This window comes from Dromaius novaehollandiae, chromosome 3 (genome assembly GCF_036370855.1).
Source record: "Dromaius novaehollandiae isolate bDroNov1 chromosome 3, bDroNov1.hap1, whole genome shotgun sequence".
Lineage (NCBI taxonomy): Eukaryota > Metazoa > Chordata > Aves > Casuariiformes > Dromaiidae > Dromaius > Dromaius novaehollandiae.
The window spans coordinates 73337462-73360207 of record NC_088100.1 but is presented as its reverse complement, the minus strand read 5'-3'; the positions used below and the strand labels follow the sequence as shown (position 1 = coordinate 73360207).

The following is a 22746-nucleotide window of genomic DNA, read 5'->3' as shown; positions in this document are numbered from 1 at the left end:
CTGCTTCATGCATTTTTAGATTATAAATTACCTTTTGGAGTGTTAAACCCCACTTGCTTTTTCTTGTCTTTTGTTATTTTAATGTGTTGGATCTCTGTGACTCAACCTTAATTTACAGCTGTATGTCCAAGATGTTCATGAATTCAGTCTTTTCTGCTCATGAGTATAACCACTGTTACAATAAATCATATTCATATTTTTCATCTTATGTTTTAATACTAACAGTCTGCATGGCAAAAGCATCTTTTAAACCTGACTATACTAGTTTTGCAGCTGGCTTTTTTGTCTCAAATGTACTGTTAGTGTCTCCGTCTTTCCTTTTCTCATTGCTTCATTAAGGTATGCTGACTGTGGCTTCTTGCATGTGCGGCCTTTCTAACTTATATTCAGAGTCTGTGAAAAAACTCCGCACCTCTTATATAAGTAAGTCATCTCATAGCAATAACATATTTTTGAACATCTGAATTTGATTTGTTGACTTGCTGTGCACCCACCATGAATACTTTTGTTAATCCATTTTAAGCAATCACAGATATCTATTGTATTTCTTGATTGTGGCATCTCTAAAAGAAACTTGAAGGGAAAAAGCAACCATTGTACTCTTTCCATTTGGGGGAAAGAAAAAGGAAGAAAAACGAGGTCCTGACTCTGCAGTTACTGTTATCTACAGAACCAAGATTTTAACCACCAAATGTTGTGTAGTTTTTGAGATCTGAGGTTAGAACTTTCCATTAATTGGTCCACTTTTCGGCAGAGAAGGCTTCAAAACTCTAGTTATAGATGTTGGGGTGGTTTGGTTTGTTTGTTTCTTTTTACATTGTAAAAGAGAGGGACTTGTGTTTTACAAGCGAAGGCTCACTTCTTCAAAGACCTGGTTTGTATGGATTAAGAGTGAAGCATTTGTGTATCGCATAGCCCTGTAGGAATTCCGAGTAGGTAATCTCCCACCCTTTTTTAGTGAAGGAGGTGAGAATAAAAATAACCTCAAGGTAGAATAGGTTGGAAGTAAGGGAGACATACTTGAGATCATGGCACAATTCTGTTAGTTCTATGATTTTTTTTCCAAGGAGAAAAGGAATGAATTTCAGGAAGGATGTGCTCAAATAGCTAAATATTGCTTTCTGCGTACTTCTCCATCCTTTGTTGCCAAGGGAGAAGGAAAACTTCCACCTTCAGATGATACAGAACTGAAAGCCAGGGCCCGTCGATGCCTTACCAATGTAAAGGGAAGCAGAAAATGGGCAGAAGTCCCAAAACTGGTCTCTGGAGCTAGTGATTGTAAAGCTTAATTTACTTGGAGTTTTTAATTTTGGAAAAAAGTTATAACAGGTTTGTAATGGAATGGAGTTGGTTTCTTAACTGCATAGTTAATTCTCCCTCCCTCCCCCATCCACCTAGTATCTTGCTTGGCTGAAGTTACGTGCTCAGTTTCCTTAATACAAATGTGAAGAGATTTTTTTAAAACTGAAAATGAATTCTCTAGAGTTAACATTAAACATTTTTAATGATTTGTATTTCTTTCAATGTAGATGTTTTACCCAGACTGTTGATAGTTGACCTTAAATAATAAAGCATTATTGCTGTTTAAATTTTCATAAATAATAAGTCAGTTAAGTTAAAGCACTAGCCTTTTTATATTTATAGGATAGGAAGTATTAGAGCTGGTCGGAACACTTTCAGATTTTGCATTCTCCCTTTATTGAACATTGAATACCTGGGTTAGTGTTCTTAAAAATGCAAGGAACTGCTCTAATAACCTTCAGGGACTATTAGTACTCCTTTTCTAATCCTAGAATAAGTGCTTATATGTGATATGGACGTCTTAGAGAAACAGCACATCTTCCCATTCTCTTTGAGACAACCACAACTAGCTTGAAAATAATAATAATGCTACCCAATGTGTGCATTCAGCCAGTTTCTTAATTAGCTGCATTAAGTTCAGGTTCAGCCAGTATGTGACAGAGCAGCCTATTGTTATGGCACATTGTGTCCCAGGATTAGCAGAACAAAAAATTAAACGATTTTGGGATAGAGAGGAGTGGGAAATTGTTCTGTGCCACTCAAAAATTTCTGTAGATTTTGATCAAAGTAGCAAGAAATAATCTTTCCTCATTAAGAACCCTGATGTTTGTATGTTCCCACATGAAGTGTCTATTGAATAGACCATCAGTATCTCCTTATATATTTATAATTTAGCAAAAGGCATGTCCTGAGTTAACATGTTGAACTTTTTGAAGAAAGTATTTCTAAAAACTTTCATAGATTAGCTTTATGTATCTCCTAAAATATGAATAGAAATATGAGATTTTCCCTTTACTTGCATTGCGAGAATATGATGAATGTGTCTGTCACTTTTTTCTACTCAAAAACCAAATTCAGATTCTTGTCTTAAAGCAGCATCTATTCAGAAACAAGGCTCTCTCCAATAGCTAGGCTATATACGGTCATTTCAGACTAACTCAACAGATACAAACTCCCAGTTGAGATCATGCTTTAGAATTTGTCATTGATTCATACCAGGTATCTTGCATGTTTTGGGTGGCAGTTTATAGTTTGTGAAGCATATGGTATGTGTGTTTTTGAAAAAGAAAAAAACCACTCCGGCTGTGTCTTGAGAATCTTGCTTGTTTTGTTACAGTTTGTTAAGTATGGTAGGAGCATCAGAGCCATTAAGAACAACACCAGTACTGGTACCAAGTAGACAATTAATACATTTAAAACTGAACATCAAAGAACTTTTCTATAGACAGCTGAGTTATTGTTGCCTGCTTACTTACATAATTAAGTTCACATAAGGTTCCAACCATAACTCTTCTGCAGCTTTGCTTATTATTGATGGGAGTTAGGTTTTATATTATTTCTCAGCTAGTGCAATATAACAACTTTTATGTGACTTATATATGTAGGGTTTCTTAGTATTACCAGAGACAGTTTAGCATTATTCTGAAAAACAAAAGCAGTTTTTGCATGCATATAATGTCATTTGTTCTGGATTATTCAGCAAAAAGCCTTTTCTCAGTGTAACCTAAAGGGTTTCAGGACTGAGGCTGAATCAAACCTGAAGGATATATGTACTTAGATCTTTCTGTGATTTGTTCTTGTTTCCCCATCCCTTTCCTCCTTGAACTGGATCTGGACCTGAACTTATTTTCAAATTTTAACTTATGCTTGATCTAAACCAGACCAACATCAGCTTCTAGCTAAGCCAAAAGCAGAACTGACTTAGAAGATTTGGGCATTTTTTGTTAATTTGTTTTTGTTTGTTTTTTATTCTCTCAGGTTAATTGTATTTAAAGCTAACTTTTTTTATCTTCACATCACATTAGTTCTAGCTGTAGTTTTTAAATAGCTTGGTTCCTGCTCTGGTAAATTGTAGTTTCTTCTTATATATAGCTGCTGGAAGTTTAAGTGGAAAAAATTGGCCCATATTTTATGAAACTTATTCTATGTATCAATTAATTTCAATTGTAATGCTAGAGAGAGTTTTAATGTAGCATTTTAATTTCTGTATCTTTCATAATATGATTCAGTTTCTTTTTTTTATATATTTATTTCAAATGTCTTGCTACTAGTGTTCTGAGAGGGAAGTTTAAAGCTTATTAGAAGGTCATTTTTCTGTATATCTGTGTTCTATTCAGGTTGTAGTCTTTGCAGTTCTGAAATGGAAAACCCTGGATAGATTTGCTTTTGTAGTCTGCAGCAAGTTGCACATATGCTGTAAGCATGAAACCAGAGGACTTTGCCAGGAGAGTCTGCTACTGCCTGTACACACACTCTTTATATCAAGATACCTGGGCATATAAAAAGAACAGCATTAACGATTGGTATACCAGTTTCCTGTTATGTTGGTTGTGGCCAGAGCTCCATAATTCATAGACTTATCTCAAGTCATCCTTGTTACTCACCTCTTAGTGTAAAAATTAATGCAATCATTATAGCTAAAATTACTTTTTATCTATTCCGGTCCTTTTCTCCTCCCTGTTTGAGATATGGTTATGCAGTGATGGTTGTGCTAAAATCTCCGAAGTTTAGAAGTGTGCCATAAATGACATAATTTTAAAATGCAGCATGATGAGTGTCATAAAACATTTATTCCTTAACGAGGTAAGTACCTAACATTTAACATTAGTGTATAACTTCATGATGAGAGTCTCAGGAGTGTTTTGAGTTGTTGTGTTGGATCAGTTGGTAAGAGTTATTCCTTAAGATAATCAAGTTTCAGCCTCAAGACTTCTTACGAAGGAAGAAAGTGTATGGGTGTATGACTTTATTCTTTTCTAGAGACTATTCTGTCAGTGAAGGATTTCACTTTTCACAGGAAAATTAGTGAGAAAAGTTAAATACTTCCCATGAAGATAAAGAATTAAAATGTTAAAGGAAAAGATGAGGTGAAGTTCCTGAACTGCATCTTTGGATAGTACACTTCGGCTTCCTAAGGGAGTGTGATCTGGAAACAGCATGTCTGTTTTTACAAGTATGAAACAGTTTTGTTATCCCAGCATCACTGATGTGAGGATTTACTTAGCATTCAGTCAAAGAACATTCTTTAAAGCTGTTGCTTCCAGTAATGAGCCAATCTTCATAGTATAATACTGCATTGTCCATTGTTGTCCTGACAAGTCAGAACTGAAACTGTGCTTTGATCTGGAGTGATAAGTGCTTGTATTTTTGAGTAGTGTGTTGTAATAGAACTTCATCTGTAGCATCTGAGTGGCAGCATGAGCACAGCACCATGTCTCAGCTAGCAAACTTTTATGTAGCAAAGGCCAGAATGGCCTTGGGGAAGACATAAAGTGTTGCAGTCGTCAGAGCAGTTCTAATAGACTACTTCCCCCTTAGATCTGGGGAGAACTCAAAAATTTAGTAGGTTGCATGAATTGCTTTGGACCTGTTTTCTTTCCACCTATGCCTGGCCTCTAGAAGAATACCTGAATTATTGTGCATTCACAAATTACGCTGCCCATGCAATAAATTCAGTGGTCTATAGGTTTACTATGCATATGTGTAGTAGGTTTGTTACTTTGCCATAAGAGAGAGAGGGTAGTGTGTAGCTCTCACCTACCAAGTCAGCAGATATAATCTACCTAGTCATGTAAGTGCACAAGTGACACATGGAATAAATTGTTCCTTATTTACCCTTAGCAGCACGCTTGATACTAAAACTTCCATGATCCTTACTAGTGCATACTTCATTTTTCCTAGACATGCCTGTTGACAACAGCTGCTCATCATTGCTGTCATTAGAACATGCATTTTTAACCTACAGTTGCTACAAGAATGGCAATGAACTGGCATTTCACAAAGCCTTAAATTCAGGCTTTAGATGCCTGTGAACCTGTTGGGTATTCCTTTGTAACTTTTGCAAGAACTGTTTTCCCTCATACTTCAGGACTGCTTTCATTTTCAAACCACATTCAACAGCTCTGCAGGGTTTCTGTTGGATAACCAAAAAAGAAAGAGGGGGTTAGAGAGATGGGTGATTGTGAGAACAGTCAAAAATGAAAGCATTAATATGTGAAGATGATACTTGTTCTCCATGAATGGAGCTATTTCTTCAACTTGTGGTACTAGAAAAGTCCACTTCAAGGATTCAGGACACCTAAACTTTCATTACAGAACAGAAAGCTTTTAATCCGCGTGATATGCTGTGCCTGGCTGCTCCTGCCAGGACGCTTTGTTCATGTTAGTGGTGACATAGCCCATCCAGCAGTAAAAGCATTCTGTAAGGCTTCTGCTTTCCGCTAGCTGAAAGAGTAGGGAGATACTGCATATCTCTGTTGCAGAGCAGGGATATGTTGCAGATGTGGTGCAGAGCATCCTTCTGGATGTTAGCTGGCGGAGGTGTCTAGCCACCTCCATATAGGTTTAAAAGATCCATTTCGCCCAGAAAGAGACTCTCACATTTTTCCCCTCATTCTCATTTAAAAGGTTCACAATCTGGTAGCCCAGCACAGTCTTCATTTGGTGACTCTTCCCAGTACCAAAGACCCATGACTGTGTTTTACATTTATATAGAAACTTTATGAGGCTCTATCTATAGAGTACTCTTTATGAGTTAATAGATCTCACAAGGCCATATTCCCAGAGTGGTTACCAGTCCCTTTCAGTCTGTAAGAAGAGAGCTCTGTGAATTTCCAAAGTATTAACAGAAAGGTCATTTTTTCTAGGCTGGCATCCACTAGCAGGCCATCTCACAAGGATCACAAACACTGAAATTCATCCTTAAATGTATCTGTGGCATTGTTGTTTAAAAAAAAAAAAAAAGTACATATATTGGATCAGCAATCCACTTGTGCTACTATCTAAAACTTGTTCAGCTCCTAGAGAGAGCAGCACTTGGATTTTTGAAAAAACATACTTCATAGACATATCTAGTACAAAACTTTTTAGATTCTCATGTGTTTCTAATACTGTCAGGTGCTTCCAGAGTTGGAACCCTGCTTTCTCAGAGTATGTGTACCATGACTGTCCCACAGTGCTCATCGCTTTGCTAATAAATGTTTGGCTCTCCCCCTCCCCCCCCATATAGTGAAGACATATAGCTTACACCTTGGGTATTTCCATGTATTGAAATCAGTTCATGGACTGCCATTAAGTGTAAGCTTAACTTACCCATAAGGTCAATTGCTAATTTCAGACAATCCTACTCATTATGAGTTTTGAGGTACAAGCTGCATATGCCCTTACAAGCAATCTAAAAAAGACTATTTTGCAAACAATGAACTGTGTGTGAATGCAGCATACCTTTAGTGTGTTCCACATTGACCTACTATTTCAAGAGAATGTTTTTTTCCTTTCAATGATTAGCTTTTTTTGCTATTTAGAAAACTGTAAAAATGGGATAGAAGAACAGAGCTATTCCTATTTTTTTTTTTTAATCTTCTGTTAACAGATACGTACCAATGCACTGGTGAAAATGGGTAGAATACATCTCTATAGACAGGCTTTGCATGTGCAAGCCCCTGTTGCCTTAGCCCTTCCTCCCCTCAAGCTGGTTATATTTGAAATCTTTGTGTGCATGCAGAAGCCTTTCATTCTAACAAATATTTCTCAACTACTGCCACTAAATACTATGTACTTGTTTGTGTTAGTGTCACACGTCATGACACTTGTGAAGGAAAATGTAGTTCTTAGATAAACCTGAAGATGAGTCACTACTCTTAAAATATCAACAAAATATACTTTTCTTAATCCTGGGCAGTCTAGCTAGCAATTCTTGTCAAAAAAGGGGGGGGAGGGGAAGCAAAATTCTTTGTATATTTCTAGCTAACCACATGGAATAATAATATTTAGGACCTTTATGAGGCAAGTTCCATCTTTTCTTCTAACAGTGGACTCTTATGCTTTGTTCCTTTCAGTTGAATGGAAGGAATGACCTTTTGGTGTTAGCATACTGCAGTTATTCTTATGATCAGAGTAGATGATGTTGTGTTAAGAATTTAGTGAAATCTCCCTGTACGAGGAAGAATACTATCATAAGCAGCCTATACCCTAAGTTCTCTAAGTGACATCACTGAGTTTTGCTGGAAAGTGAACAAGGCAACAGCAAATGCAAGGCAAATGCAAAGCATATCATTATAACAATGGGAAAATAATATGTGAAAAAGGACGCAGTAGTGGTCTCATGTTGGTCCAAGGGTGTTCTTAGGAATTCCTTGATCTTCAAAGTCCTCTTTCATCTGACTCTTTCTTTTGCAATTGCATATTTAATAAGACTGTAGGTGGGTTTTTTTTTTCAAAACAGAAGTGACATATACTTAATATATACCCATAGCATGTAAATTAACTCCATAGCATGTAAATTAACTGTTCTGTTAACAGTCTGTCTTGCTGAAAAGACAGTATTTTCACTGAAATTTAATGAGAGAGTGTTTTGTAAAACCCACCCGGAAAACTTTACAGTAGTATGAAGTAAGTGACTTTATAGTCATTGTGGCTGAGGTCCAAATGAAAAAAATGTAATTTGTAATAAAAATTTGTACCACAGCCAGCTGGTTTGTATCTAATGAAATCTAAAGCTTCTAACTGTAATAGAGGAAAGGCTAAAATAGCAGCTGTACTTACTGTACACTGTTTTTTTGTGTTACAGCTGGTCTTTGTGATATTAATGAAGGTACAGTGGTGCCAGAAGATCGCTGCAAGTCACCCACTTCAGGTAATTATAAGTTTCTTAGTTCTCCAGTATTTTGTTTGCACAGAGGATGGCATGCTTTAAGTCAACACTTACTAGTTAAGTAATTATATAAAAACTGTCACCTTCTTGCAGCTTGTTTGATTTGTTGTTACAAATTTTGCTAGGTGTTGCAAAACTCCAGTTTTAAAACACAACTTATTTAACACATGTAATAGGAATACTTCGTAAGGATGAGTGAAGAGATGCACAGTCTGAAATATTCATGCTTTAGAGAGCGTACTCCACTGCAGTGGAATTTTTGAAATCTTGGTAAGAGGTGCACAGATTCCTGTGATAATTCAGGTGACTGGTGTTTCAGAGAGTCCTTAAAAGTGGCAAAGACTGTTTCTGTAAAAAGATCCAGTTTACTTCTGCTTCCTCGTAAATGGTAAATGACTATTTTCCTTCAGAATCAGAGGTCTTCAGAAGCTGGCATTTTTGTTAGTGTTTTTTTAAAAAAAAAAAAGAAAGGAGGAGTGTTCAGTTACCAATACTATATGTGACTCTTTTAAAGGAAAACTTAAGTAATAGTTGTACTGCTTAGAAGTTTGTTTAATGTCAGCTAATTGAGACTGTAGCCATGCAAATACTTAATAGTGCATGTCAATATATAATATTAAGGATGAATATTTCAGATAGTAGCTTAGAATATTTGACTTGCCTCTTCCCCGTTACTCTGACAGAACTTCTAACGGCATACGTCACTTTATCCATTTCAGTCAAAGCTCTACACTATGTTAAAAGTCCAAATTGCAAGTTTACTCACGTACTTGGAGAACTGGAGGAGTGTTTTGTTACTCTTTGCAAAGGAATTCAAAATAATAATCATTACAGGAAACTAAAGGTAGCTACATGTGCCATTTTAGCCTGTACTCTCCAAAGCCTTGACTCACTTCTAAAGAACTTGACGAAATGTATTGCTTACAGAATAACTTCCTTTGTGTTGGACCATAAAGGAAGCAGTTGCAAAACTGAAATGCCGTTGATAGCAAAAACTTTTTATTAGCCACCCCATCTGTTAAAAGGTTTACTATTTTGCCAAGTTGAAAGCAGAACAGAACAAAATGCCTCGTTTGTAGCTTCAGTAGAAATTTTAACATAAACTTTTATTTCTGATTTGACAACAGCTGTCTTTTGATCTTCATTTTAAATTGTACAAAACTTTAATCTAGATCAGTCAGAATGTCGTTCTCTTTCCCGGTAAGCCTTTCTTACTTAGAATAAATAAGACTTATTTACAATAAAAACAGAATTTGGATAGAAAGCCAAATTATCAAACTTCATATTTCTTTAATAAAAGAAAAGTAAACAACTTGGCTGAAAATGTGATTTTGTGACATATCTGCCTAATGCAGAGTACTGGCATGCTGAAGTTGTCAATTGCACCATCATTTTTCATAAAAGCAAATTTTTTGGTGAAGTTTAGGCTACAGTACATCTTTTCTATTTGCATCTTTCAATATCAAACCTAGTGTCTGTAAGAAATTTGCTCTGCAGTACTGCCGTTGCAGTGAATCACTTTCTCTGTCAAGATTGAGGAGACTGATGCTAACTGTTACTAAGCTATTTGAATTTGACCAACGTATGTTAAAAAATTCCAGCTAAATCTAGTTTCTAATAAAGTCTGCTTGATCAAATGAGAATTCTCACTGAGCAAAACAATGCCCAGGCTATAAAATGTGTGCAAGTAATGTCTTCATTTGTACTTCTTAAAGGCTACATCCTTTCTTTCCCCAGCTCCAACATTTCTCAAGTGCCAGCCCAAACCACTTCCAGCTGGAATAGCTAAAACTTAAAATACTATTTAATTTGCATTAGAGGCTTTCTTTCATAATTTGGAGTTGAACTGGAATAGAACTCAAATCACCATCTCGGCTAACAGTGCAGTGAAATCAAGCCCAAAGACAAGAATCAAGGTTTTATGTGGAAAAATCCTAAATGTAATAGTTTACCTACTCCGTCTCCCTGCCATCTGTTTATGAATTAATACAATGTGGATATTTCTTTTTAAAAGAATCAAAAAGTTGGGCAGCCCAGAACAGACGCTATATTCAGATGTCCTGAGAGGAAATAGAATTAGGGGGAAATTCCTAATCATGCCTTGGCAGGAACTAAGTTCCAATTTAAAGGCTGATGACCTGAGAAGACTTTTTTTAAAGATAGTTCAATCAGTATAAACGCTAGAAGTTTAAAGATTCGAGTATTCTGTGAGAAGAGTAGATGATGGTACAGATACACAATACTAAAGAAAAATAAATCTAGAGTATTAAAAAAAAAAAAAGTGAATGGACTAAAGATGGAGGGGGAGGACAGTGTTGCATTCCCCTGTAAAATAGCTATTTAAAGTAATGAAGTTGGCCTGTGCCGCCTTTCCTCAGTTTTGTCCTCTTGTCCCGTTTTTTGGTGAACAAGGTGAGGTTCGTGACAGGCTACTCCTGTTTTCCTTTGAGAACAGTGTGAAGAGAGGAGGAGGGAGAGTGGCACTCCACTGATACGGAAACTTTTGCTTGTGGTCCGGGGAAGGCTAGCCCTTGCGGAGAGGTGCTAGGGCATGCAGATATGGGAGGAGCCACTATTCCATAGGTTTGGCTTTGAAGTTTTGCATTTTTTGTAGAATATGAGAGCATTTTGTAAAAATCGGCTGCACAGTATTGGTGAGCTTCACATGCAGGACAGAAGTCAGATTTCAATGAACTTTTTCAGTACAGAGGCTGGCTATTTAAGAAGAAAACACACTATGCAAAACATGTTTGCTTGTTACCAGCTTGGGGGGGGGGGGCAGGGTTGGCAGTTGAATAAGTTGTTGATATTGACTATTGCAAAATGATATGTAAAATGGACCAGTCACTGTTTAGGTTGAAGCCTGGGTTTGCTCAAGTGCTCTAGATGTTCTGCCTGAATGATTGACCCTTTCAGTGCCAGGTGAAGAGAAGTGGAAGCTAACCTGCACTTGATTTCCTCCAGTGAGTGATTATACAGTTTAGAGAACTATGGAAAGGACTGCCTGCCCATGTCAGTTTTAGTAAGACAGAGCTAGATTGCTATCTAAATAATGTGGTTATACAAGAGAAATAATAGCTTTATTTCTCCTGCTTTTTCTACAGAAGTGAAGAGGTAATAAACTAAGGCCCTTGAAGCATTCATCTGACCCATGAAACATTGTATAGCATTGTAAAGTGTCATGCTTTTGTGTGCAAGAGTGTTAAAATGTTTGCATTCTGTTTACATTTTTACAAAGAAAATCCAATGAAGTTTGGCACCTTTAGTTAAAGTCTATTTTAATTTCTTGACAACAGTGTAGACCTCAAGTTGTGGCCTATTGCCATCATTACTAATTTTTTCAGTATTAAGGATTCTGAAAAATCCCAGGTTCCAGTGCTGGCCCTGAGTTGTCTGCAGAATAGTTAAATCTGCTTTGGGCCACAGTTCTTTATTGAATTAGAAAGAAGCAATTTTTCAAAGGTGTGTTTATTGCTACTGTCTTGTTCTGTGAATCACAATTTGGATTAATTCTCATATCTGGAACCATGATTAGGACAACACTCTATTCAGTGTAAGCATTTTATTCAATGGGGGAAATATTTACAGCAATAAACTTGCACTGTGCAACATTGTACCTTGCATTATTTTTTTTGTGGTTAATCTCAGTATGGCAGGAGTTCTCGTCATGTCATAAGAATTCAGCTACAGAGACTATCAGTATCTGATATTTGATCAATATTTTAATGCATCTTTGTGTCTCCCTTAAACGCAAAACTTCTATTAATACATAGTTCTTGTGTCAAAGATAAATGTTTGTGTATCCATCTCATTCTGTCTTCGCTCATAGGTTCTGGTTCACCAAACAATTCTGATGATGATCAAAAAATGAATAATTTTATAGAAAAGGGTACAGTATTTTTCTTTTTTACAATCTTAATTTTTTCTTCAGTTTGTCCTTTGATACACTTAGATTGATGCTTTTTATTAAAATATTATTCACAGTGAAGACCAAAAGCAGAAAGTTTTCCAAGATGGTAGCCAATGACATAGGTAGGAACTAGAAAAATTCTGTTCTGTTTCTAATCCAGTGCCTTAATCTATGCAACACTAACCCAGCAGGAAAAAAAAATCAAATTTCATTGCATATTTAGTTACTAATTTTTCATTCTCTATGCTAATTGGTAACTCTGTGGCCTGCTTTTGTGCTAAACACACTGGGTACAATAATTTTAAAAAATCAAGGGTATTGGTGTTTTAAATTCTCTGATCTTACAAATGCACTTTTCTGCATTTTCTGGATGGGTGGAATTCTAATCTAAAATACTAAGAGAGTTCAGTCTATGCAAGTCACAACATTATTCCACTGTTTTTTGTGAAGGTAGTCTCTTTGAGAACATCTGTTTGATTTAATTTCTTTTGCATGGTACATTCATAGCCATATGGCCAGATTTCCTTATTAAAATAGTCGAGATACAGGTAGCATCATGTTTTCATTTAATCATCTGGAAAAGAACTTAGTTATATATAAGTATACCCCATTACTATTCCAGAACTGTATTTTCCTTCTGTGTCCAACAATGATACAACACTTTACCAGCTTCAGAATCTTGGACTTTTTTTTTTTAATTTATGAACAAAAGTGCCTTGGAATATGTTGTATGCAGATTATAGATTGAACCCTTTTATGATTAGAATAAAAATTAACTCTGCTTATGACAACTGGAGCTATAAATGAAGCCAAGAGGCTGTGTGATTTAATCTTGGGGAAAGGTCTCTACTTCTTTAACTGGGGTACAGTTAATTTCATTTCAGAATCACTACATTAATGTTTCATTTTGTTTTCATTTGGTGTATTAGTGTGTGGTTGCAATAGGATTTACTTTTGCCTCTTTAGTTAGGTCCAAAAGTTGAATCTGTGTTGTGTGTAGTGGCACTGTTTGCTAAACTATTATTTCTTAGATAATATGTTGAACCATAAGTTAAGGCTAGGGAGGAGGAAGAGATTTCTTTTCTTGCTCCCTGCTTCTAATTTGCTATTTGACAACTTAACTTTTATCCTAAACTATTAATGGTTTGTTCCCTTCCATCACAAGTTGGTAATTGAGAAGCAAAATCATTCAAAGTGCAGTGAGGTAAACATCGATGAGATTACAGAAGGTTCTCTGGGACCTGAGGCACAGAATGAGGGAGAAGGGAGAGTGCCTTTGCCTCAGCACTAGGCTGAGCACTGCCTGCAGCAACGCCTTAAAGGGTAAGACATGGGAGGGGAATAGTGGTTGTTCCGGTACTGGTGGTGGTGGTGATAGAGGAGAGGAGCTCTTGAGGCGGTGGAAGTCTAAGAGGAATCGCAGAAAGCAGATGTGTCTCAAGAATGTACCATTATGTCAGTTCATCTGTATTTAAAAAACTGAGTACAGTTTACATTAATATTCATTAATATGTTCTACTGAAGGACATACAGAGCAACGGGAAACTTGTACTCAGTTCCTCTAATAAGAAGAACAGCACTTAATCTTGTACATGTTATGTTAGTGCCTGTTGATAGGGTATTGTTTTCCTTTTGTCCAAAGGCCGTCTCTTCTGAACTTAACTTATGCAGAAAAAATGCGGTTTTTGCTCATTTGTTTTTGACCAGTATGTTGGAGCATGACTTCATTATTTTTTCACTTTTTTCCAAGAATATTAATAAAACCTGCCAATGATAATTCTACAGAAATTTTGGCACCTGTTTCAGCTTGAAACTGTTTCTTTCCAAGGGAAAAGAGCAGTTTTGAATGTTTTTACAGCTATAATAATGTAGCATTTATTTACAAGTGGTAGTAACTTTTAAGGAAGTAGATTAAATGCTGAGTTGAGACAACAATGCATTTGATGTGTGATTCATCTCTCAGCCCATATTTTAAGATTTGTGCAATTTATACAGTTTACATAATTGTTTCACTTTTTTTTTTTTTTTTTTTTAAGAGTTTTGAATAGTTGGATGCCATACAAGTAATATTTTCTTCACTGCCATTTTGTATACCTTATCTGGCATGATTATTCTGCACAGCTCTTTCTGAACTTACACTTTAAACTCTTCTGAATAGCTAAAATACGGCAAAATGCTTTGCCGCTTGTTTGGTGTTAATGGTTGTATGTTTTTGCATTTCACTATTTTAAACTGAATTGTAGTCAGCTGAATGTGACTAGACAGTGAATTCTGTAAAATGTGTGTGCCACTTACTGTCATCAACTCTACCCTATTGTACAACAGTTTACCTTCATCAGCTGTGTTTGGATGGAGTTTAATGCATGTAGCATGGATGTAGTTCTTTGCAGTGGCATACAGTGCAATCAGATTCAAGTTCCTTCAGTTCTTTGTTCTTGCAGGAATTATAACTTATCAGATGGGTTGCAGAAAGAACAAAAATTATAATTTACATATGTAATTTCAGTTAGTTAATATTATTCCTGCGTTTTTGTCACATGTCACATTGGAACAGTGGATAAGAGAAGGCGACTTCTTTGAAAGTACTGAGAGGGAAATCTAGCATTTTCCAAAGTAAGGAGAAGGAATTTCATTTCAGTGATAAGACTCTAAGGAGGTATCAGAAGACCAACATAAATATGCATGCATTTGGAAATACGAAGTCATTCTCAATTTATATCATTTTATTGAAACTTACACCAATTCATCTTCATTTCTATAGATTTGTATCATTAGTGACAGCTGGTCTTTTGTTTCAGGATTGGGGGCGGTTGTTTGCCCCCCCTCCTTTTTTTTTTTTTTTTTTTTTTTTTTTAGTAATAGTCAGAGGATTGGTGGCATTCCTTGCTAGGAAATGGATAATGACTCAAGCTTAAAACCTATAATATGTTGCTTTTTTTTTTTTTTTTTTTTTTTTTAATTGCATCAGAGGGGAGCTTTGAAACATTTATAATTACCTTGGCTACATAGAGATACTTCGTGGTTTAACTAACCATTTGTAGGAATTATAGGAAATACTGTGGTCATTATTGAAAGCATCCATTTCTCTTAGGAATGGCACATATTTGAAACTATACATAATGGACTGCGTTGAAGGAGTACAGAAAAGTGTACCAAATCTAGATGAACTTATGGGAAAAAAATGGAAGGAAATATTTAATTTCTGAGGCCAACATGTCATTATTATAGAAAGGCTTTGTGATCCAACTTCAGCTGGAAGAAAATCTAAGCTTTTTTACCCTTATTTTGGTCAGTTAATTATTGGACATGAAGAGAAGTGTCTGACTAAATATATCACTGCTGATCATGTCAGAACTGCAGAGATGATATATCCTCCATTTCTGGAAGGAACCTCAGTAAAGGTACATGGAAAGTATTGCAGACTGAGACATTTATAATAACTGTTCCGCTAGATTGTGTTAAACACTTTTCAGTGAAGTTATAGGTTTTAGTTCTTTTCTGCAATTGCCCAGTTTAAAAACAATTGCAAACTATTAGCAGGCAAATGTAATCGGAGTAGTGATAGCTAGAATTCTGGATTTCTGTAATTCCTGCTGCTAACATTAACATAAGGTTTTTCGCATTTGTAACATTCTAAGCGTGCAACTAAATGTTTTCAGTACTGTTTGAAAATTTAACTGTTAATACTGTTTTCACAGAATCAAAGCTTAAGATGCTCATGTTTTCATTTGCCCTAATGCCAGAGAAGGACTGTTTGTTGCAGTGTGCTTTTTAATATTTTGTCTGATCTAATTTTGTATATATCATGTAGCTTCCTTTTCATACATTCTCTTATAAGATGGTTTCATTATTCTTACGGATATCAAATTTATAGATTTCAGTGTTGAGAATCTAACTCTTTTTAACTGTCACAAGTACAACAGTCAATTCTTTAGGCATCATGAAATTGGGTAATCTAATTCTTGACCTCTATATAATTATCAAACATTAAAATATTTCAATTTAAAATAATTTGGGGATTTGCATATGTCTAAAGAATATTGATAAGAACTAAAAGTAATTCTAGGCTGTTTAGGTATTTCTCATTAAATGTTAAATGAATTTTATTTCCTTTAAACTCTTCCATTGTCTGCCAAAACACAGACGCTTGTCTCCTTTATAATCTTTTAGAGATCTTTAAGTGAACAATTTAGATTGTTTTCTTAAATAGGGAATGTATGGGAAATCAGTCTATAGTTTTCAAATTAATATGCTATTTATTGCAATGCATTCTAAAGTAGCTCAGCATAACGTACTGCAAATAAAACGTAACTATTACTTTTAAGCCACTGCTTCCTACTGATAGTTCAGACATGTCTCAGATAACCTTCAGGGTATTTTTCGGTTGAATTAGTTGAGCCTACAGTGCTGAGATATAACACTATGCCAAGAGAACCTTTCATATTCTAAATCCCTCCCCCTCAAGACTGACCTCTGAGAAATGGCCCAAAATCCTGAAAATTGTTTTTTGGACAGTTCTGTAATGGCATACTTAGTATATAATGCATATTTAATCATATATATTAGCAAGACAAAGAATATGAATGTGCATGTGTGTCACTCTAGGTTTTCTCCTTTAGAGGAGTATGAAATGTAGATCTGAGCAAATAGACAAAATAATCATTGCTTAGAGCAACAAGCATGCCAAGAGTAACAAAACAGCTACCTAGCTTTTGGCTCTGTTTCTCACACCATAGTCGTGGAAAGGCAGGCTCAGCTGTTGATGCTGCAGCAGCCACCACCACCAAGAGCAGTATTAAAGCGTGTGACATGACAGCTGCTACTTGAGGTCAGTCACACCCAGCAGGAGCAGTCATCGTCACCTTTGCCTTGTCATACAAAGAGAAGAAAGTAAAGAGCCTGACTTTGAGTTTGCCCCCTGTACATCTCCGTCTCATCTTTCTCCATTTCTGTGATCTGTTTCTTGTGTGGTAGAAGTGGTCTAGTGCTGACATGTTGCTGTCTTTTATTCTGAGGCATGGATAAACTACATTTTCCAAAAATGCTGAAAACCGTAAGGCAGATGTGATGAATACAAGCAGTTTATTATACCAAGTAATGTTAGTTGGAAGCAATTTAGCTCTTGAAATATTTGTATTTTCTAATTAAGTCTTGAGCCACTTTCCTGTTTAAACACAAGGTGGCACTAGTGCTATTTAGACGAAGTTCTTAAGTTTCCTCTTTACGTTTGAATTACTGAGCGTTCTGTCACACTAATGTATGTTTTGAAATGTAATTTGTGTGTAGAGCACACTGATTCACAACTTTTAGCAATGACATCTTTTAAGAATTCTTTTATCTTCTTGTGCTATTAATAAGAGAGGCATAGTTTAGTGTTTGTAGAAAGTGATGTCTGACAGATTTGTTTCAGCTTATCAACCTTGTTCACACAGCTAGCCTTTCACTAATGAACAAAAAACTAAAAGTGGGGACTGGCTCTTAGAATCCAGCACATTCTCCTGTACTTCATATTACCTGTTCCCTGGTATCTTATTTTTTGTCAGTTTTTTTCCCCTAAGCTGTTAAAATATTATATTAAATGTTTCTATTTGACAAGCCAAAAGTGACCACTCTGGTCTTCACAGTGGCTAAGTTAATCATTGCTGAGGATAGTTTTATGCATGGTAAAAGTGGTGAAAAGCCAAACATGATTCAAATTATTTTGTGTGCATACTTAAGCTTGTGTTTAACACCTCAGCTTTTATGATTTATCTGTCTAACCCAGAAAATGAGTCTTATAATGAGAAGCTCCCACCCTGTAATTCACAGTTCCAGATGAGGTTACATGATCTCTTTTCAAGCTGATGTAAGTTCCAGCTGACAGCAGGAAGAAGGGGCTCCTACTCACTAGCGTACTACGGTCTGCCATTTGTCTAGCTGAGCACTGATCTGGGACGAGAATTGATCTTGTTGAAAACAGCCCTTGGCAGAAATTTCATTTAGATGAGTTTTGGTTATGCCTCACCATCAGGCCAGACAGATGCCAGCACCAATTGAAGGATGAGGGTAGAAAATGTGTGGTTGGACTGCCCTTTTTGGTTTTAGCCTGCACTAAAAAAAAAGTTAAAATGACTGTGACATTGCAACTTGAGAGTAAACAATTTCAATTTAGTTTGAACAGGACATACTTTGTAACATTGACACATTAAGGAAATAAGATTATTTCTGGAGTCTTATTCTCAATTTTTTATAACATATGACAGGAACAAAACTGTTCAACTATTCAGATAACTAGCATTTGCAATATTGATGAGTATAATTGATGATACATTGAAATATCCCACTTTTTCAAGGAGTGAGAGTAACTTTAAATCATATGCTGTTCTTGAGTATCTGTACAAAATGTACTTATTCTGATTATCCCTTTTAACTGAACTCATTCAGAGTGAATTCATTTTTAGAGAGAAGCGGCAAGATTCAGTCTACCTTATGACTGGTATTTGTTACAAGGCGCTCCTAAAATTATGAGGCTATTCTCAACATCTATTTCAGGTAGAGAAGTATTATCCTTACAAGATAATGAAAAATTAAATGATATACCAAAAGTCAAGCATGTGGCTGGGAATTAAATTCGAATTAAAGCCTTGGTCCAGGAGCTAAGCTACATCAAAATTCTTCCTTCTCCAGTAATTGATGAAAGAAAGATGAGAGAAGGACATACAGCTATTAGTTAACCAGTGACTTTTTTATGGAGCATATTTTAGTATTATACAGCATTTTAAATGGACCACTTGGTTTCTGTTTCTAGAAATAGAATTTTCCAAGTCAGTGAGTTCAAGTTCCATTTTTCGCTTGAGTAATACTACAAAAATTTTTACTGTCTTTCATTTGACAATGTTGCAAATGTTTGTATGCTGCCGGTTTTATAATTATTCTTTGTAATTTCTCCATTCTTGTAAGACTACTGATGGCATCTCAGATGCTTGTTTTATGCATTTACATTAAAATGTTTAGTGTAATAAAAATTTCCTCTTTCATCTATTTTAACTCTCTCGGGTTTGATCAGCAAATAAGGCAGAAGAAAAGTGGACGGGGTGTTAACTTCATGTAAATTTCAGTGCACCTTCTTGCCATAGCCCAGAGTGTGCATAGTCCCCTCAGGAGATAACGCTGGGGTTTGAGCCAAAGCAAAATTTACCCAATCCATCAAGTTCTGTCTGATGCCTGAGAGGAAACTATGTTTGGCAAAAATTGTAAAATGTTGGTTTTGGGGATTCTGATATCTTCCATGTTCTACCTTGCATCCCTCACTCCTAAAAGTCAAGCTCTGCTCTAGTAGAATTCCTATTAAGTGCTACAATCAATGTAATAAGCAATGATATATTAAATATTTTGAAAGGGGCAAGTAAAGGCCAGCAGAATCATGTTTCTTCTTTTTAAAAAAAAGATATACTTCACTTTTCAGCAAAGATGTCCAGGAAGCTAAGTTTGCCAACTGAGTTAAAGCCTGATTTAGGTAAGTTTACATAGTTGATTTTATTTTTATTGAAACTGTTTTACAGAGTGCTAGTACATTGAAGTAAGAGTCCTAAATTATATAAACTGTCATGACTTTAAGTTGCATTTCTCAAGTGTAGAACTAAAATTTTAATTCCACTCTTTTTGGGGCCTCTCAGGCACAAAATCTTATTGCTGCTATTGTAAGGTAAGCCTCTGCAAATTTTGTATATAGCTTATCACACTTTTGTCCTAATTTTTAGGCGTCTGTCCTTCTAACAGTAGTGCTGTGATACCAAAAGTGGGAATAAACAGGTAAATATGTTGTAAGGAGGATAGCTTGCCTGTTTAGAACAGCCTGATAAATCTTAAGTTGAAAAATGAGGTATCTTAGGAATAACAGGATATGTTGAGATTTATTCAACAGAAAGTTGGGACACACATTTAAGAATGTTAATTGTCTTGTGACCACTCTGTATAAATGAAAATAACATATCAGTCTACCAGTCTATGAGAATTTCATTTTCTTGAAAAAGTACAGTACCTACATAATAAGCAGTTCAGTTGTAAAATTTCTAGTACTAAAGGTCATTACACTGCATAAATAAAACAGCGTACACATGAAGAGGGTTTTTTTTAGTTTTGTCATCAGAATTTGACTGCCAGCTTGTAGATCAGCTCCAACTCCCCTGCCTCTTTCCCTAAAGACGATGGGGGACAGCTGTAGACCTACAGCAGTAGATGCAGCCTGAATACTGAAAGCTGCCTTCTGTCTGCAGCAGCTGCCTCTCCCTCTTGCAGCAGAGTCCCTACCACAACCCCAGCAGAAGACAGATCTGGATCAGACTATGGCAGCTGCAGAACAGTGTATTTGACAACTGCTGCTATCAGTGGGGAAAGAGTGGATAGGACTGAAACCTTAGAGTTGGACCACCCTGATTTAAGTTATAGCTTACTCCACTCAGAGAAATGTGAAGTTGGAAGGAAACTCCAGAGATTCTTTAATCCATTCCTATGGCAAGGATCCAGATGACTGACAGTTTAGCCTCTAATGTATGCATGAGCCTCCAATAAATATGTTTCAAGAAAAATCCCAGGCACAAAGTTCCAGTGTTTTTATAACCAAACAAATTTCCTGAATCCAAATTAAATCTTCTTTGCTTCTGTATTAACTTACTTGTTTTCCTTGTCCTTCCCACAGTGAACATGGGTAACAAGTGCTTCCTATCTTTTTGTTAGCCACCTTTTGTGGCAATGAAAACTTACCATCATGTCATTCTGTAATCTTCATTTTTGCTGGTACAGTTTTTTACAATATTCAATTCCTTTTCCTTTTTTGTAAGTCATGTTGTCTAAATTTAGGGTGGCTTCTGTTACTCCCCTCTGGACTGGATGAGTTTTTCTCATCTTTCTCATCTTTCTGGATACCTTGTGTCGGGAAGGGGCGGGGGGTGTTCAGCTGTGGCCATATTGGCTTTGAAGAGCAGAAAGATTAAACTTGTCTGTTCAATCTGTGTGTGTTCTTCTACTATACTTACTAATGGTTTAGGAATGATTTCAGTTTAGGGTGAATTTTATCAGACCTTGCGAACTGAAAAACACTTGTAGTCTTACATATTATCCAACTTCTCCTCCTTCTATTATTATTCCACTTCCAACTCTGTTAATGTTAAGTACTTAGAAGTGGTTGTCTTAAACCTTTCATGAATTCTGGAGAAAAGAGGATGCTGAAGCCTTTCAGCACTTTCCACATCATCTAAAATTTGCTGTTCTTTCTACTGAAATAATTAAACCTTTGGCATATTCATAAAATACTTTTTTCCTTCCTAATTGTAACAGTCTTTGACTGGTTTTGTTTGATTTTTATCCCCGTGTGCTTTTCTGTTCATATATGCATCATTTTATCCCACATACAGTGCTTTTACGTTTTTTAGGTCCATATGGAACTTATTTAGGCAATAATAATTGTATTTTGTGTTGTTTTACTTCCTGTCCTTTCTCCTAGTGGTATAGTTTGTGCGTAGTGTCCTTCCGTGATTGTCAGCTTGCTTATATTTTCTTGGTCATTTCTGTGACCATGTCTGCTGGCTCTAGGAAATAGCTGAAATGCTTTTTTCACAAGTTCACTATCCTTATCACTTTTTCTCACTTCTTTCCTTGGCTTCCTGAACCCTACTCTTCCATGATCATATTCTTTCAAATTACTTTTCTGTCTTTAGATCATTGACATCCTCTTTTTTCCTTAATTAGCTACAACAAAATCTAAAATATTTGATCCTGTATTTATCCTCCACTTTCTAAAACAGAAGTTATTTTCAGCATAAACCAGTCCTCAGTTGGACTGCCTGCTTTATACCGTTGCTTTTCATTGTTGTAATCCAGATGATTAAGGTACCATTACCACTAGGTCCTTTGGTCCAGTTGTGCAAGAGAGCCTTCATCTTCCATCCTTCTGATTAAGTGATGTACTGTAGTGGGTCATCACCCCGTTGCTGCTTCCTTTCCATCTGGAACCAATCCATGAACAAGCCATAGATTCTTCCCTGACTTCAAGCTAAATAATATGCACTAATGCAGTTCAACTTTTTACCCCCAGCTCTCTTTTCTGAGTGAGCTAGCCACTCTCCACAATATTGATACTGTCTGGCCAGTTATTTGGAGGTTTTTTCCTCTTCATTCCAGTACTTCTGGCATTTGTACACATGCTTGTCAAATATTCATCCAGTTGCAACTCAACAAATGCACATTTAATTTTATGCCTGTTGCAATAACCTTTATTTTTCACAGGAGAAGGGGAGAGATCTTTATTCAAATAAGGCATACAGGAAGTATGTCCACAAATCTTAAGTTAAAAAGAGGGAATTAAAGAAACCACAAGTTAAAAAGAGGGAATTAAAGAAACCACATTTAGTCCCAAAGTTATAGTGAGCTGCTAGGATTTGGGTTAGCTTTTCTTCATGGTGATTGGTCCATTCAGAACATAAAAATGCAACTCAACTGTAAACAATGTATTCCAACTGTTTTTTCTTACTTTGGTTGACATACTGCTGAGCTGATTTTTTTTCCAAAGATGCATATTAGTATCAGAAGAATATTAATGTATGATTATATTCAGACTAGTTAATCCATATTAGAGATCAAAAGACCAAAAGCTGGTAAATATTCAAACCTGAAGGAATGAGCATCT

At 36.0% G+C, this 22746-nt stretch overlaps 1 protein-coding gene across 6 annotated transcripts in view; it reads left to right on the top strand.

The window, feature by feature from the left end:
• Window positions 1-22746, top strand: part of STXBP5 (syntaxin binding protein 5) — a 126895-nt gene that overhangs the window by 85054 nt on the left and 19095 nt on the right. For 3 of the 6 annotated variants that reach the window (XR_010388420.1, XM_064509185.1, XM_064509186.1), the window contains exons 20-23: window positions 8090-8155; window positions 12003-12062; window positions 12158-12205; window positions 19528-19578. Coding sequence is in view for 5 of the 6 variants with exons in the window: in XM_064509185.1 (XP_064365255.1) it covers window positions 8090-8155; window positions 12003-12062; window positions 12158-12205; window positions 19528-19578 (225 nt within the window). In the remaining variant the exon portion in view is untranslated. The remainder of the gene's footprint in view (window positions 1-8089; window positions 8156-12002; window positions 12063-12157; window positions 12206-19527; window positions 19579-22746) is intronic. The other 3 variants (XM_064509187.1, XM_064509188.1, XM_064509189.1) reach the window with 3 other exon arrangements.